General features: G+C 41.9%; 1 protein-coding gene across 1 annotated transcript in view; it reads left to right on the forward strand.

Annotated features, from left to right (window-relative positions):
• The window catches only part of trpn1 (transient receptor potential cation channel, subfamily N, member 1), a 326,508-nt gene that overhangs the window by 229,367 nt on the left and 83,604 nt on the right, over positions 1-13,537 (forward strand). Inside the window, exons 20-21 of the mRNA XM_041189307.1 lie at positions 6,314-6,520; positions 11,122-11,223. Of these exons, the coding sequence (XP_041045241.1) occupies positions 6,314-6,520; positions 11,122-11,223 (309 nt within the window). The remainder of the gene's footprint in view (positions 1-6,313; positions 6,521-11,121; positions 11,224-13,537) is intronic.

The raw sequence follows: 13,537 nt of genomic DNA on the forward strand, positions 1-13,537 counted from the left end.
AGCAATAGAGAGTGCTAAGAGGGACTCGCAGACTTTGCAGAGTCTGCAACATGGTGCCGTTCTGCAGTTGGGGCGGGAACCTATGATTGGGCGTGGCGTGAAAATCAGGGAGACACCCGCGAAGAGGGAAACAATTTGTACTGCTCAAAAAACAAAAAGAAATACTGGAAGCATCTCACTAGCAATTCAGAAATTAATTTGTTACCAATATGGGGGTAACCATGTACTGGAAACCTGCAGGTTTAAAGAGGCAGCATATCACTACTGTCACAAAAAAGGGCATGTTATAAAGCAGTACAGGGTAAGATCAAGACAGCCATTCAGACAGCAGGCCAAGATGATTGGAGTGCACAAAATAACTGAACCAGAAGCTGCTGATACTGATATCTATTCCCTATACAATGCCAAGGCAGTGTAAACTGAACCAATGACCATTATCCTTCAAGTAAATGGGAAGCCTTTAGTCATGGTGGTTGACACAGGAGCATCGACCACAGTGGTGGGAGGACCTTAAGTACCTAAGCAAAGGTACCCAGCCATTGAGTTTGGAGCAAACCACAGCTCAACTGAAGACGTACACTGGAGAGGCAATACAGGTGAAAGTCATCACCTCTGTACCTGTATCCTACAGGCAACAGACAACCCAGCTGCCAGTAATTGTTGTAACAGGTGAAGGACCTAACCTTCTGGGCTGTGATTGGTTAAAAGAAATTGAGCTCAACTGGTCAGAAATTGTTTAAATTAGAACAGGAGGAATTCCTGAGCTGTTAAAAAAGCATGACAGTGCATTCTGTGATGAATTGGGAAAGATAAAAGGCCTGCAAGCAAAAATATACATATATTTGGAGGCAACACCCCCATTCTTATGCCCTTAAGGAGAAGATGTTTGCCGAATTGCATCACTTGGAGAAGTTAGGAATAATCCAGTCAGTCCAATTTTCAGAATGGGCAGCACACGTAGTCCCTGTGATGAAACCAGATTAAACTATTCGCATTTGCGGAGACTATAAATTAACTGTGAACAAGGCTGCTAAATTAGACAAATATCCAATCCTGAGGATTGAAGATCTGTACGCTAAGCTTGCTGGAAGAAAGTCCTACACGAAACTGGACATGAGCCATGCATACCAACAGCTAGATCTGGACAGCATGTCTAGAGGGTATGTCATGCACAGGGACTTGTACCAGTATACACTTTTGTGTATTATCTGCACTTGCGATTTCCCAAAGAACCATGCAAAGCCTACTACAAAGACTTCCCCGAGTTATAGTGTACTTGGATGATGTCCTGATCACAGGATCAGTGGAAGCTGAACATTTGGCCAACCTAGATGAGGTTTGAAGGAGATTTGAGGAGGCTGGTGTATGATTTAAAAAAGAGAAGTGTACTTTCCAAGCGACTGAAGTCATTTATTTGGGTCATCAAGCATTGCATCCAGTGGAGGCAATCAAGGAGACACCCTATCCTCCCAGTAGCACTGAACTCAAATCTTTTTTGTACATGGTAAATTATTACAGTCGCTTCTTGCCAAATTTGTCTACAGTGTTAGCCCTTTTACATTTATTATTGAAGAAGAACCATTGATGGTTATGGAAGGTGCAACAAGAAGAAGCCTTCATAAAAGTCAAGAAGCCATTACACTCATCATGTCTGTTAATACATTATGACCCATCAAAAGAATTGATATTAACATGTGATCCATCTCCATACGGTGTGGGAGTGGTGTTGTCACACAAGATGGAAGATGGTTCCGAAAGGCTAAAAGGCTATGTCTCCAGAACCCTTTCTGCAGCCATGAAGGGTTACTTACATCTTGAAAAGTATACTTATCCATAATATTTGGAGTAAAGAAATTCCATCAATATTTGCATGGTCGACATTTCACCATAGTGTCAGATCACAAACCACTTATTGATTTATTTAGTGAAGATAAAGCAATCCACCAATAGCCTCTGCCAGAATTCAAAGATGGGCTTTGATTTTGTCAGCATTTGAGTACATTTTATGCACCATCCAGCTGTCCCTATAGGTAATGCAGATGCCCTCAGTCATCTTCCTTTGCCAGATAGCATTAAATATGCTCCAGTGGCACAAGAAGTTGTACTTGTGTTGAATTTCCTGGACTCCTCACCAGTCTGTAAATGCAGATAAAGAGTTGGATAAACCAGGATCCAATTTCATCAAGAGCCCGAGAACAGTTATTGCAAGGATGGTCAAATGCACAAGTCTCTGAAGAATTAAAATCATTCTCTGCTCATAAGACTGAATTAAGTTGTCAAGGTGGAATCCTGTCATGGGTAGCAAGAGTCATTATCCCTTCACAAGGAAGAGAACCACTCTTGACAGAGCTTCACAGTGCTCATCCAGGCATTTCAAAAATGAAGATGCTCATACAAAATTATATCTTGTGGCCAGGTGTAGGCAGTGATATAGAAAAAATGGTTAAACACTGTCTCCCGTGTCAGCAACAGCAGAAGTTGCCCGTTTCAGCTCCACTGCACCCGTGGAAGTGGCCTGGATGACCCCAGTTAGACTGCATATAGGTTATGTAGGTCCATTTTTAGGCACCATTTTTTTAGTGATCATTGATGCGCATTCTAAGTGGATGGATGTATATGAAGTTAAATCTCCAACATCATGTGCAACTATTGAAAAGCTGCGCCAATGTTTTAGTATACATGGCCTACGGAAGTCATTGTTTCAAATAACGATGCTGCCTTCATTAGCATGGAACTCCAGAGATTCATGAACTTAAATGGGATTGAACATATCAAAACAGACTCATATCATCCCTCATCCAATAGGTTAGCCGAAAGAGCAGTGCAAACCTTCAAGACAGGAATGAAGAAGTTATCCGAAGGAACGTTAGAAACACGAATTTCATGATTTCTTCTCAATTATTGCACGACTCCTCAATGCATCTATGGGTTCAACACCATCTGAATTACTAATGAAATGTTGCCTGCGTACGAGGTTGAGCCTGGTGTTTCCTAACTTAGAAGGGAAGGTACAGAAGAACCAGTGTAGTCAGAAAGTGAATCATGATATTCACAGTAAAGAATGAATATTTACTGTGGGAGAGACAGTTTTCCTGTGAAATTTTGGAAATGGAGCTAGATGGGTTCCTGGTATAATTGTCTCTGATCTTTGTCATACCAAGTGTAAGTGGAAAACTGGATTGTTCGAAAACATGTGGATCATCTAAGAAGTAGAGAGACACTCCAACGACCAGTTACTCCACCTGAGATTGAAGTTGAATCTTTGATCCCTGAGATGCCAGATTGACATAGGATAGACATACCCAATGTATCTGTTGAAGTAAATAATTCTGAACTGCCATTGTCCAAGGATGTCCCTGATGCTGCAGTTCCTGATCAAGTCAATCTAGTAAAAGAATCATAAGTCATAAAGCTACGTCACTCTAACCGAATTAGAAAACCATCTCAGAGACTTAATCTATAATCGCATGAACTTGTATATTTGTATATGTTATGGATTAAGATATTCTTGTATATAAGAAATGTAAAACAAAATTAAAGGGGGAATGTAGTGATTGTAAGTAAAACCTTTCATACTCTTTTGGGGATCATGTGGCTGTACAGATTTTTTTCTTTTTTTATTCATTCATGGGATGTGGGCTTTGCTGGCTGGGCTAGCATTTATTACCCATCCCTAGTTGCCTTGAGAAGGTGGTGGTGAGCTACCTTCTTGAACCTCTGCAGTCCATGTGGTGTAGGTACATCCATAGTGCTGTTAGCATGAGTCAGCTGTAATCTTAGAGGCAGAGTTTTCTAGTTGTGGACCTTGTTCAAGCATGTAGCTTCATCAGGAGCTCTTTGAATAAAGTTTACTGTTTCTAACTTTAGAAGAAACCTGTCAGTACACCAAGTTTATTATAGAACCAATGTTCATCTTGAAAATTTTGATTGATCAGCGTCAGCAGCCGTTTGAGGGAAAGAGTTCCAGATTTCCTCTACCTTTTTGTGTGAAAAATGCTCTAACTTGACTAGCTCTATTTTTTAATATTATGCTCCCTTGTTCTGCACCCAGCACCTTCAATCGGGTGAAATAAGAGGGACTGTGTCTAAAACGTCACATGATTTGGAGTCATTTAAGGTCAAACTAGTGAAGTGAAGTTATGCTCTTTTGTAAAGTGGAGATAAGTTAGAATTGAATGGAGGGAAGTATGGGGTTGTTAACTTTGGATCTGAGAAAAACAAATCAGAATATGTACTTACTGATTGGAGGGCAGGAGCTGTGGAGGGCCAAAGGGATTTAGGTGTCCGTCTAGACAAATCATTAAAAGCTAGTGCACAGGTTAAAAAAAAATGGAATTCAGGAAGGCTAATGGAATGTTGAACTTTATCCCTAGTGGAATTCCAAAGTAAGAAAATATTGTTAAAGGCTGCATTTAGTTTTGGGCGCCGCACCTCAGGAAAACTCTATTAGCCTTGGAGGGGATACAGCGCAGATTTACCAAAATGATACCAGAGTTTAAAAGGCTAAATGATGTGGAAAGGTTGAATAAACTTGGTTTGTGTTCTTTTGAATTCAGCAAGCTGAGCAGAGGGCCAAATCAAGATCTTTAAAATGATAATGGGATTTAACAATATAGATGGAGAGAAACTTGCATTGTGATTAAATTTTTATCATCCTCTTATTTCTCCCGATCGAAGGTGCTGGGTGCAGAACAATGGAGCATTATGTTAAAAAAATAGAGCTAGTCAAGTTAGAGCATTTTTGACACAACAGGCTAGTGGAAATTTGGAACTCGTTCCCTCAAACAGCCACAGACGCAGATCAATCGAAATTTTCAAATAAATTAGGCCGTAACTTAAAACACTTACCTTCACCCTGGCTTGCCAAAGACCTTTAAACCTGGCTGAACCTTTAAAGTTACCTGGTTTACGGCGATTATTGCTGTAAAAAAAGGGGGCGTGGCTTACTTACCTGCAACTGAGCTGCCCTCGACAATAGGCCCCAGGAGCAACCTGCACTACACAGATCTCACCCAGCCTGAGTCGGAAGGTCAGGCGAGACAGAATCTCCTGGATTTCCAGGTAAGGACTTTCAAGCGGTGTGGCAATTCGACTCAACTGGCACTCCATCAGAAGTTATGGCCTAATTTACATTTTTAAGTTAAAATGAAACCTAATTGGAACTGACTACTGGTGGATGCATTGTTTCAAACAGTGACTAGGGATTTATATAACAGTTCTTTGCCATAAACTAACCCTTGGTTCATGTCTCCTTAGTTCTGCTATATGTTTATGGTAGTACTGCAAGGTACTGTGTTCAGAATGTCCAGCTGAGACTCTTTCCTATGCCATAGAACACAGGAGCGGACCTGCTGATAGGACTCAGAATACAAATAAATATTCCAGGCACAGTGATTTTCATCCGCTTCTCTCTTCTTTGAAGGTGCTGTCACGTGAGGCCAATATTGTTGCTACCTAATAGATGGGGGATTGAAGGTGGGACCTGCTTGCATTTCAGTATAAATCTGGCTGGTGAACTAAACCACTCAATTAAAGGGGGATCTCACCTAACAGAATTTTTATAAATCAATCCAGGGAATCTTATGGAATTTCGCCAGATAAATAAACCATTCATATGAATTTTAAGGACCTCATTGCTGGCACAGACTGAAATCTCAAAGCTGGAACAGGCTCTCCTAATTCAATGGGGGCAACATAATGATTTCTCCATAATTTTAATTGTTCATTCAAGGTCACCAGTGACCATGCTGGATAATGTAACACCTCAGTATGAGGCACTCCCCATGTCTGCATCGGTGTCGGGGATGTCATAGGTGTAGGGTAAAGCTCCTGTTCTGCACTAAAAGTGCACCTCAGCCCCAACTCAGAGCAGCATCAGTTCTTTTTTCAAAAGAATTTACAACCTAAGCAGGTCATCGGCCCAAATGACCTATGCCGATGTTTAGGCTCCACATGGGTTATCGCTCACATGATTTCATCTAATCCTATCAATATAATCTTCCATGTTTTTCTCTATCAGATATGTACCTAGCTTCCCCTTAACTGCCTCTCTGCTAAATTCCTCAACTACTCCATGTGGTAGCAAGTTCTAAATTCCAGATACTCTCTGGGTAAATACTGAGGGACATTTTTCCATTTCTCCTGTAGCCATCCCATGTCCTCTTGGAGTGCGATTGCTAATTTAAGTTGACATTATCCCAAAACACATTTTTCCAAGAGACTCTTCCAGCCTGCAGATAGAAGGGACCCTGATCACATCAGCCATGACAATGATCTCTCATCATCCTCCCTTGCTGTTTCTTGCCGTTGGCAGCATGGACAAACGCCACTTCACCTGTCTGCGGAGAATGATCATTCTGAAGTTGTGAAGCTCTTCCTCAAACAGAAGCCAGAACTGGTGACTTCAGCAAACGTGGAAGGGTCCACCTGTGCACACATCGCTGCATCAAAGGGAAGTGTCGCTGTAATAAAAGAGCTGCTAAAATTCAATAAAGCTGGAGTCACTACAGCTCGGAACAAGGTGAGGCCTGAGATCTCCAAACTCCGGGGAGAATAAACATACTGTAAACTACTGAATGTACAAGATAGAAAACACCTGATCAGTATATTACATATTTAAAGACTTGTAAAATACTTTTGATCCTACATGGTTCACTAATGCTACATTCTTGTGTTACTGCTAAAGTGTGTTCTTGAATCTTTGGAATATGTGTGCTAGGGATAATTGCCAACACTCAGAATTTCATTGTTGAAATATTGGTTTTTTTTATAAATATTTTTAGTATGTGTGATTTGCTGCCTTCTGTCTCTGTGAATCGCACACATTAAACTTTTCAACACAGCCACTAAAGGGCTAACAAACTCATGAGTGTTGGCTATAGTGAGAGCCTGAAGTATTTTAGCTGTGCCTCAAATTTTGTAGACTGCGATATGCACCTCAATGATAGTTCAGATTTAATGAACTTGTGTAGAATTCACTGTGCCAATATTTATGTATTCCCTGGGACAGCTCTTTTTAAATTCCAGCTCACACACAATGATGCGGAACCTTATGTTAGAATGAGAATTCAAGAGATGTCAATTGTGCTTTACTGTAATTATTATAATCCCCATAGAGACCAATAATCTTAAAAGAAACAAATACCCAAACTAACTCAATGGAAGGAACAGGTGGACTAGATTTCACTTCCTAAAACTACTACTGTAACAGACAAACACAAAATCAACAAACAATTAAGCATGCATTAACAGACAAAAGGTATTTCAATAGGAACAATGAATTTTAGCTGATACAACAAAGATAACTCTCACAAGTTTCTCAGCATCACTCCTGGGACATATGTGGCACCACGTGGAGTCTCAAAGACCTTTAAACTCTGCCTCCTGTAAGTAAGGTCTCTCACTTTTCCCACTCACTGGATTTGGCACCTGATTCACTTTCACCAGCTTCCAACTTCCCTGGACATGTTTGTCACCCACAAGGTGTAGCGCTACAAACCCTTTTTCCCTCAGATCACAAACAGTCCTGACGGCTTAGCTTTCCAGAGTTTCTTTTCAACCAACTAATCAACAACACACCAGTTTACGGTCTGGTCAGCTCTGGTAAAAACATCCAGCTCTTTAACATGTCTAAGCTATTCAGACAACTTTTAGGTTTCAATCTCTTTTAGCCAGCTCACGCGTCACTTCACCAAGAGCTCCTATCTGTTCTCTTTTCTGCCATTCAGAAGGCTGACCTTTTCCGTAAGAGAGCTCTGCTTACTTCTTATGAGCACCATACTTTTTCGTATGGCCTGGTATGACATTTCAAAAGTACTTTATCAGCTGTAAAGCACTTTGGCATATCAAATGGCACAAAGAATGCAAAGCTGAGAAGTGCGAAGAGCTAGACAGATCATTAGTTGCATGTACAGGGCAGTTACATGATATAGGAAGCACTTTAAGCCCAAAGCGTAAATCAAAATAATGAAAACATTACCAGGATGATATGGGCAGCAAAGTTATGAACACTGCTCGAACACCTTCCTGAGTATTGTGTGCAGCTTTTGTCATTGTGCTACTGTGGTAATATTCCATAATTCCCATAGGATCAACTAAAGGGAAATAAACTGATAAAGTTGTTAGAGAACTGAGCTAGAAGAACAGGCTGCAAAACTTGAGAATGTTTATACTGAGAAAACAAGGTTTGGGTGATACAGTTTTTGACAGAGCCAAATGCTCTGTTAGCTGGGAGCGCCCACTCACACTCAGAACGGGAAATATGAACGACTTGGATTTGCCTATCGCACATACAACATGCTGAAAGTATCAAGCCCCTAGAAAGCAACAGGCTGCGAACACATAAGCATAAAATATACGGACAGGAAAAGACCATCATGCTCCATCTGGCCAGTCTCCATGGACAGAAGTGTCATATCAGCGATTTAATGTCAATAGCAAAAGAACTAATGGTAACATGACAAAAAGCAAGTGTTTAGGATCTGGAATGCAATGCGCAAGAGTAGGGTGGAGGTAGATTCAAATGTGGCTTTCGAAAGGGAATAGGATAATTATTTGAAGAGAAAAAATTTTCAGGGGAAAGGGTAGTGGGACCAGCTGAGTTCTTGCAAAGAGCTGGCACAGACATAATGGGCTGAATGTCCTTCTTCTATGCTGTAACCATTCTATGGTTCTATGTTGTGGGTCAGTTGGTAGCATTCTTCCTTCTGATTCAGAAACTGTGGGTTCAATTCCCAATCCAAAGATTTAAAAACAAAATTTTAGGCTGACATTCTAGTACAGGACTGAGGGAGCCCTGCACTGCCAGAGGTGCCATGTTTTGGCTGCAGTGTTAAATCAAGGCCTTACCTGCCCTCACAGGTAGATGTAAAGATCCCATAACACTATTTCGAAGAAGAGCAGAGGAATTATCCCTGATGTCCTGGCCTTTATTTATCCCTTAATTAACGTAACTAAAACAGTTTATCTAGTCATTATCATATTTGTTTGTGGGAACTTGCTGTGCACAAACTAGTTGCCCACATTACAACAGGGACCAAAAGTACTTCATTGGTTGTAAAGTGCTTTGAAACATCCTGACATCATGAAAGGTGCTATATAAAAGCAAGTTGTTCTTTTTGTTTATGTTAAGTATATGTGAAGGAGGGAAATGTAGCGTCAACCTGGATCCTGCCATTCTGGATGCATGAGTGAAGAGCACCCGAGGCAAAAATTGAATATATTTTCAGAAGCCATTTTACATTTTGAGTGCATGAGCTTGTAGAGGACTGGCCTTTATATACCTATGTTCCTTGGCTTGACTATGTTCAGATTGGGAGCAATGAAGGCCAAGTGGTTGAAACAGCAACTCCAATTTTGACCCACAGAGGGGGCTGAATTTTGCCGTCAGTGAGCAGGGGGCGGGGCCCGCTTGCTGACAGCAAAATGACATGGGATGACATCGGGGGGAACCCCCGAAGCCATCCCGCCCCATTTAAATCTTTAGGAAGGGGAGGGCACAGCAAAATCAGCTGCGGGCCCGCCAACCCGTCAATGGCCAATGGAGGCCAAATGACAGGATAATTAAAACAATTAAAGGACCTGCACGTCCAATCTTAGGGTTGGTGGGCAGGCCAGGAGCCCCGGCGGGCTTCTGAAAAAACATCAAATCCCATCCACCGGTGGGATGAGGTTTCATGTAGGGTTTAAAAAACTTTAATAAATTTTTGACATTGTCACATGAGGGGGACATGTTAAGGATTTTTTTATTTTTATATTTTTTGGGGAATGCGCCCCGCCTGCACAGGAAGTGCATAGCGCTTCCCACTGGACGTCACGTTGGGCGGGCCTTAATTTGCCCGCCCACTTAAAATGGCGGCGGGGCCCACTTCTCCGACGGGGATCGGCTCCCCGCCCACCAGAGATTAGGTTGGGCCCGCAGGCCCGCCAGGCAGAAAATCCTGCCCAGGGAATCAGATTAGCAAAACTAGAGCGTGCAGCAAGCCCTCATGATGTCGGAAAATTTTTGCCCATGCCTACCCCTACACCTACATCCTCCTTTCAGAAGCTTTCTGCCTGTTGGAAACTTAACCTCTGCTGCAGCAATGAGGCCTGTGCTATTTTAACACATTTAAAGCCCGTCAGTGGAAATTCCACCTGTACCAGCAGGATGTTTGGCAGAAACCGTGGAAATCCGTGTCGCCCAGAGGTTGCTGGTAAGCACAGAGCTAGCCTGCCAGAGTGATGGTGGGAGTGTGGGGGGGCGTCTCTTGCGATCATTAGCAGGGAGGGGATCGGGCCTACGCTTTTCTTGTGGGGCGCCAGGAACACTCCTGCTCTTCCTGGCCGCCCAAGGAAATTTCCTTGGCAAAGCTTAATTTCTTACGACCATAATCTGCTCACCCACTAGATTTGCCAGGAGAGACATTAGTGTAATGTCTATAATTCAGGCTAATGTCCCGGGAACATAGGCTCAAATCCCACCATTATACCTGGTGGAATTTCAAGTCAATAATAAAATCTGGAATTGAAAACTAGTCTTAGTAGTAATGACCATGATAACTAATTTTTGTAAAAACCCATCTAGTTCACTAATGTCCTTTAATTTTAATGAAGGTCTGGCCTACATGTGACTCCAGACCCACAGCAATGTAGTTCTCTCTTAACTGTCCTCTGAAATGGCCCAGCAAGCCATTTAGTTCAAACCAATTAAGGATGGACTAGAAATACTGGCCTTGCCAGTGACCCCCACATCCTATGAATGGATAGAGGAAACTCACTGCCACTTCCCCCTTAGGCCAACAAGTTAAAATTGCAGTCAGGTCCTAATGACATAAAACCTCCTTTCAATCACTTCCCCTAAAGTTGTTGTTGTTTATCTTTACTCAGCCCCACATTCTACTTAACAACATAAACATCGCCCTTCATCCCGACTCTCTGTCAAGCTTGGTCTGAGTTGAAAGTACTCGATTCTAAAATAAGTATTTTGTTCCCAACATAAACATTCCTCACCTCACAAGCATCAAAAGAAATGGCTTCATTTACAAAAAACGATGTTCTCAGTGGTACGGGAAAAGAGCTGTTGGAACCTTTTATGGACAGCAGCCTTGCAAGTTTTTGAAAATTGCATCTTTCCTTTTCCAGACTAAAGACTCCACTCCACTCCATCTAGCTGCTGCTGGTGGTCATGCAGAGGTCGTTAAGGTGCTATTGGAGGCTGGGGCATCTGCCACTGATGAAAACGCGGTGAGTATTAACCCCATAGAGAGGTCTCTAAAATCATGACAGGATTTGATAGGGTAGATGTAGAGAAAATGTTTCCACATATGGGGGCTTTAAAACTGGGGGTGGGAGGTTGTCATAAATATAAGATGGTCATTAATAAACCCAGTAAGGAATTCAGGAGAAACTTCCCTACTAAGAGAGAAGTTAGTGTGTGGAACCTGCTACCACGTGAAGTAGTTGAGGCAAAAAGCATGAATGTATTTCAGAGAAAACTAGCTAAACATGAAAGAAAAAGGAAAATAAGAACGTTTGCTGTTCAGGTTGGATAGATAAGGCAGGAACAGTCTCGTGTGGGACATGAACACCAACATAGACAAGCAGAGCTGAATAGCCTGTTTCTCTGCAATTTCGACATAATTCTACTTAATATGCTCCTACTGAGCTACGCCTGGAAGCCCACAGTTATTTTGTTCCATTCTTTATGTGTTGCCCCGATCAGAATGTAATTTGCCTTTTTAATGCCCGTGATCAGTATGTTCTGTATGGAAAGAAGTGTGTCTTTCTTTACTCTTGGAGTATGTATTCCAATTAAATAATCCAACAGCAGGATTTTGTGAGTTTAAAATAAATAAGTTTATTTAATCTCACACACTTACCCCAAATTAACACAATGTCACACCCTCAGTCTCAAACATGCATGCGCACATACACACGCACACACACACAGTTTGGATACAGATAAAGACAGTGTACTTTTACAGATTACAGTTAATTCAGCCTCTGATTTATGATTACCAGTCTCCCAATTGGAAGGTCTGTGGTTTCCTAAATGGATTTGATGATTTAAAGTTGAAGTGAGGTTCTTGTAAAGCAAAGGTTTCATAGCAGGTTGAAAGGTTTCTTGTAGTCGAATATCTAGGAGATTGGTTCTCAGATGAAGTTTGAAACTGGTACAGGTTAAGCACTTTGATTGCTTGATGACTTGCAGCTAGTTTCAGAGCCTGGTTCCCTTACTGGCTAACGACTGATGGTTTGTAAAAGGCAAAGATGGCACAGCCTTTTTCTGCAGATGATGTCTTGTCAGTGTTCTAGTGCAGTCTGCCAAAGTCTCTTCTAGGTCTTGGAATAATAATGGATCTCAGTATCAGAAGCCAGTTTCAGTCACATGACAATGGTCATTGTCCACCCAGAATGACTTAAAGCTAAAAAGCCATTGATATACAAAATGAGATAGATGATGGGCTTTCACACTCTACTTGTAGATAATTGTTCTCGTCAGTTTTCCTTTGTTGAATTGCAAACCCGGAGACATAGCCCAGAATTTTCATGTGAATGGAGAGATTTCAAAGGCTTGCCAGCTCCCCTGTGGGGGAACCCACCACGGAGGGGAGGTGCTGAAAAATTCTGGCCATAGAGCCTAGGAGTCTATTAATTCTGTTTTGAGTAAGCTTCAAACAATGGCAGGTGTGAATTCCATAGATAACCTTTGTCTTCATTTGTTCATTTCATGGGGGAGGCCCCCACCCATGGTTATTCAATTTGGAACTTTCCAGAAGCTTAGCAGCCTGAGTTGAATAAGCAAAGATCACCTGACCCGTTGGAAGCCACCTTAGCAGTTTATCAGTGTCGTACAAACATACAAATTAGGAGCAGTAGTCAGCCATTTAGCCACTCGAGCCTGCTCCGCCATTCAATAAGATCACGGCTGACCTGACTGTAGCCTCAACTCTACAGTTCTGCCTACTCACAATAACCTTTGACTCCCTTGTTAGTCAAGAGTTTATCTACCTCTGCCTTAAAAATATTCAATGATCCTGCCTCCAATGCTCTCTGAGGAAGGGAGTTCTAAACACTCATGACCTCTGAGAGAAAATAAATTCTCCTCATCCCTATCTTAGGTGGGCGACCCCTTATTTTTAAGCTGTGTTCCCTAGTTCTAGTCACAGAGGGAAACATCCTTTCAACATCCGCCCTGTCAAATCCCCTCAATAAAAGACAGTTCCAGAAACCTCGATATAACCTCAGTCCATATGTAAAGTTATGAATATGACATACCTTTACTGGGCATGACAGTGCTGCCCATTCCTTGCATAGGGTAAGCAAGTTCTGCAACATTCCAGCCATGTGCAGGTGTTGGCAGAACCAAGTTGGAGGCCCCATCCTGAAAGACAACACCATGAGTCTGCCCAATCCTGATATGTCATTTGTACAGCTGGCTGCTTTTTTGTGCCAATGCAGACATAATGGTGTCACTAAACTCTTGTCTGCAATCCAGGTTCCATTCTTTTCAAACTGGCAAAAAGAGAGCTCTCAATGATAGCAGTGTGACCTTTCA

This window comes from Carcharodon carcharias, chromosome 6 (genome assembly GCF_017639515.1).
Source record: "Carcharodon carcharias isolate sCarCar2 chromosome 6, sCarCar2.pri, whole genome shotgun sequence".
Taxonomy (NCBI): Eukaryota; Metazoa; Chordata; class Chondrichthyes; order Lamniformes; family Lamnidae; genus Carcharodon; species Carcharodon carcharias.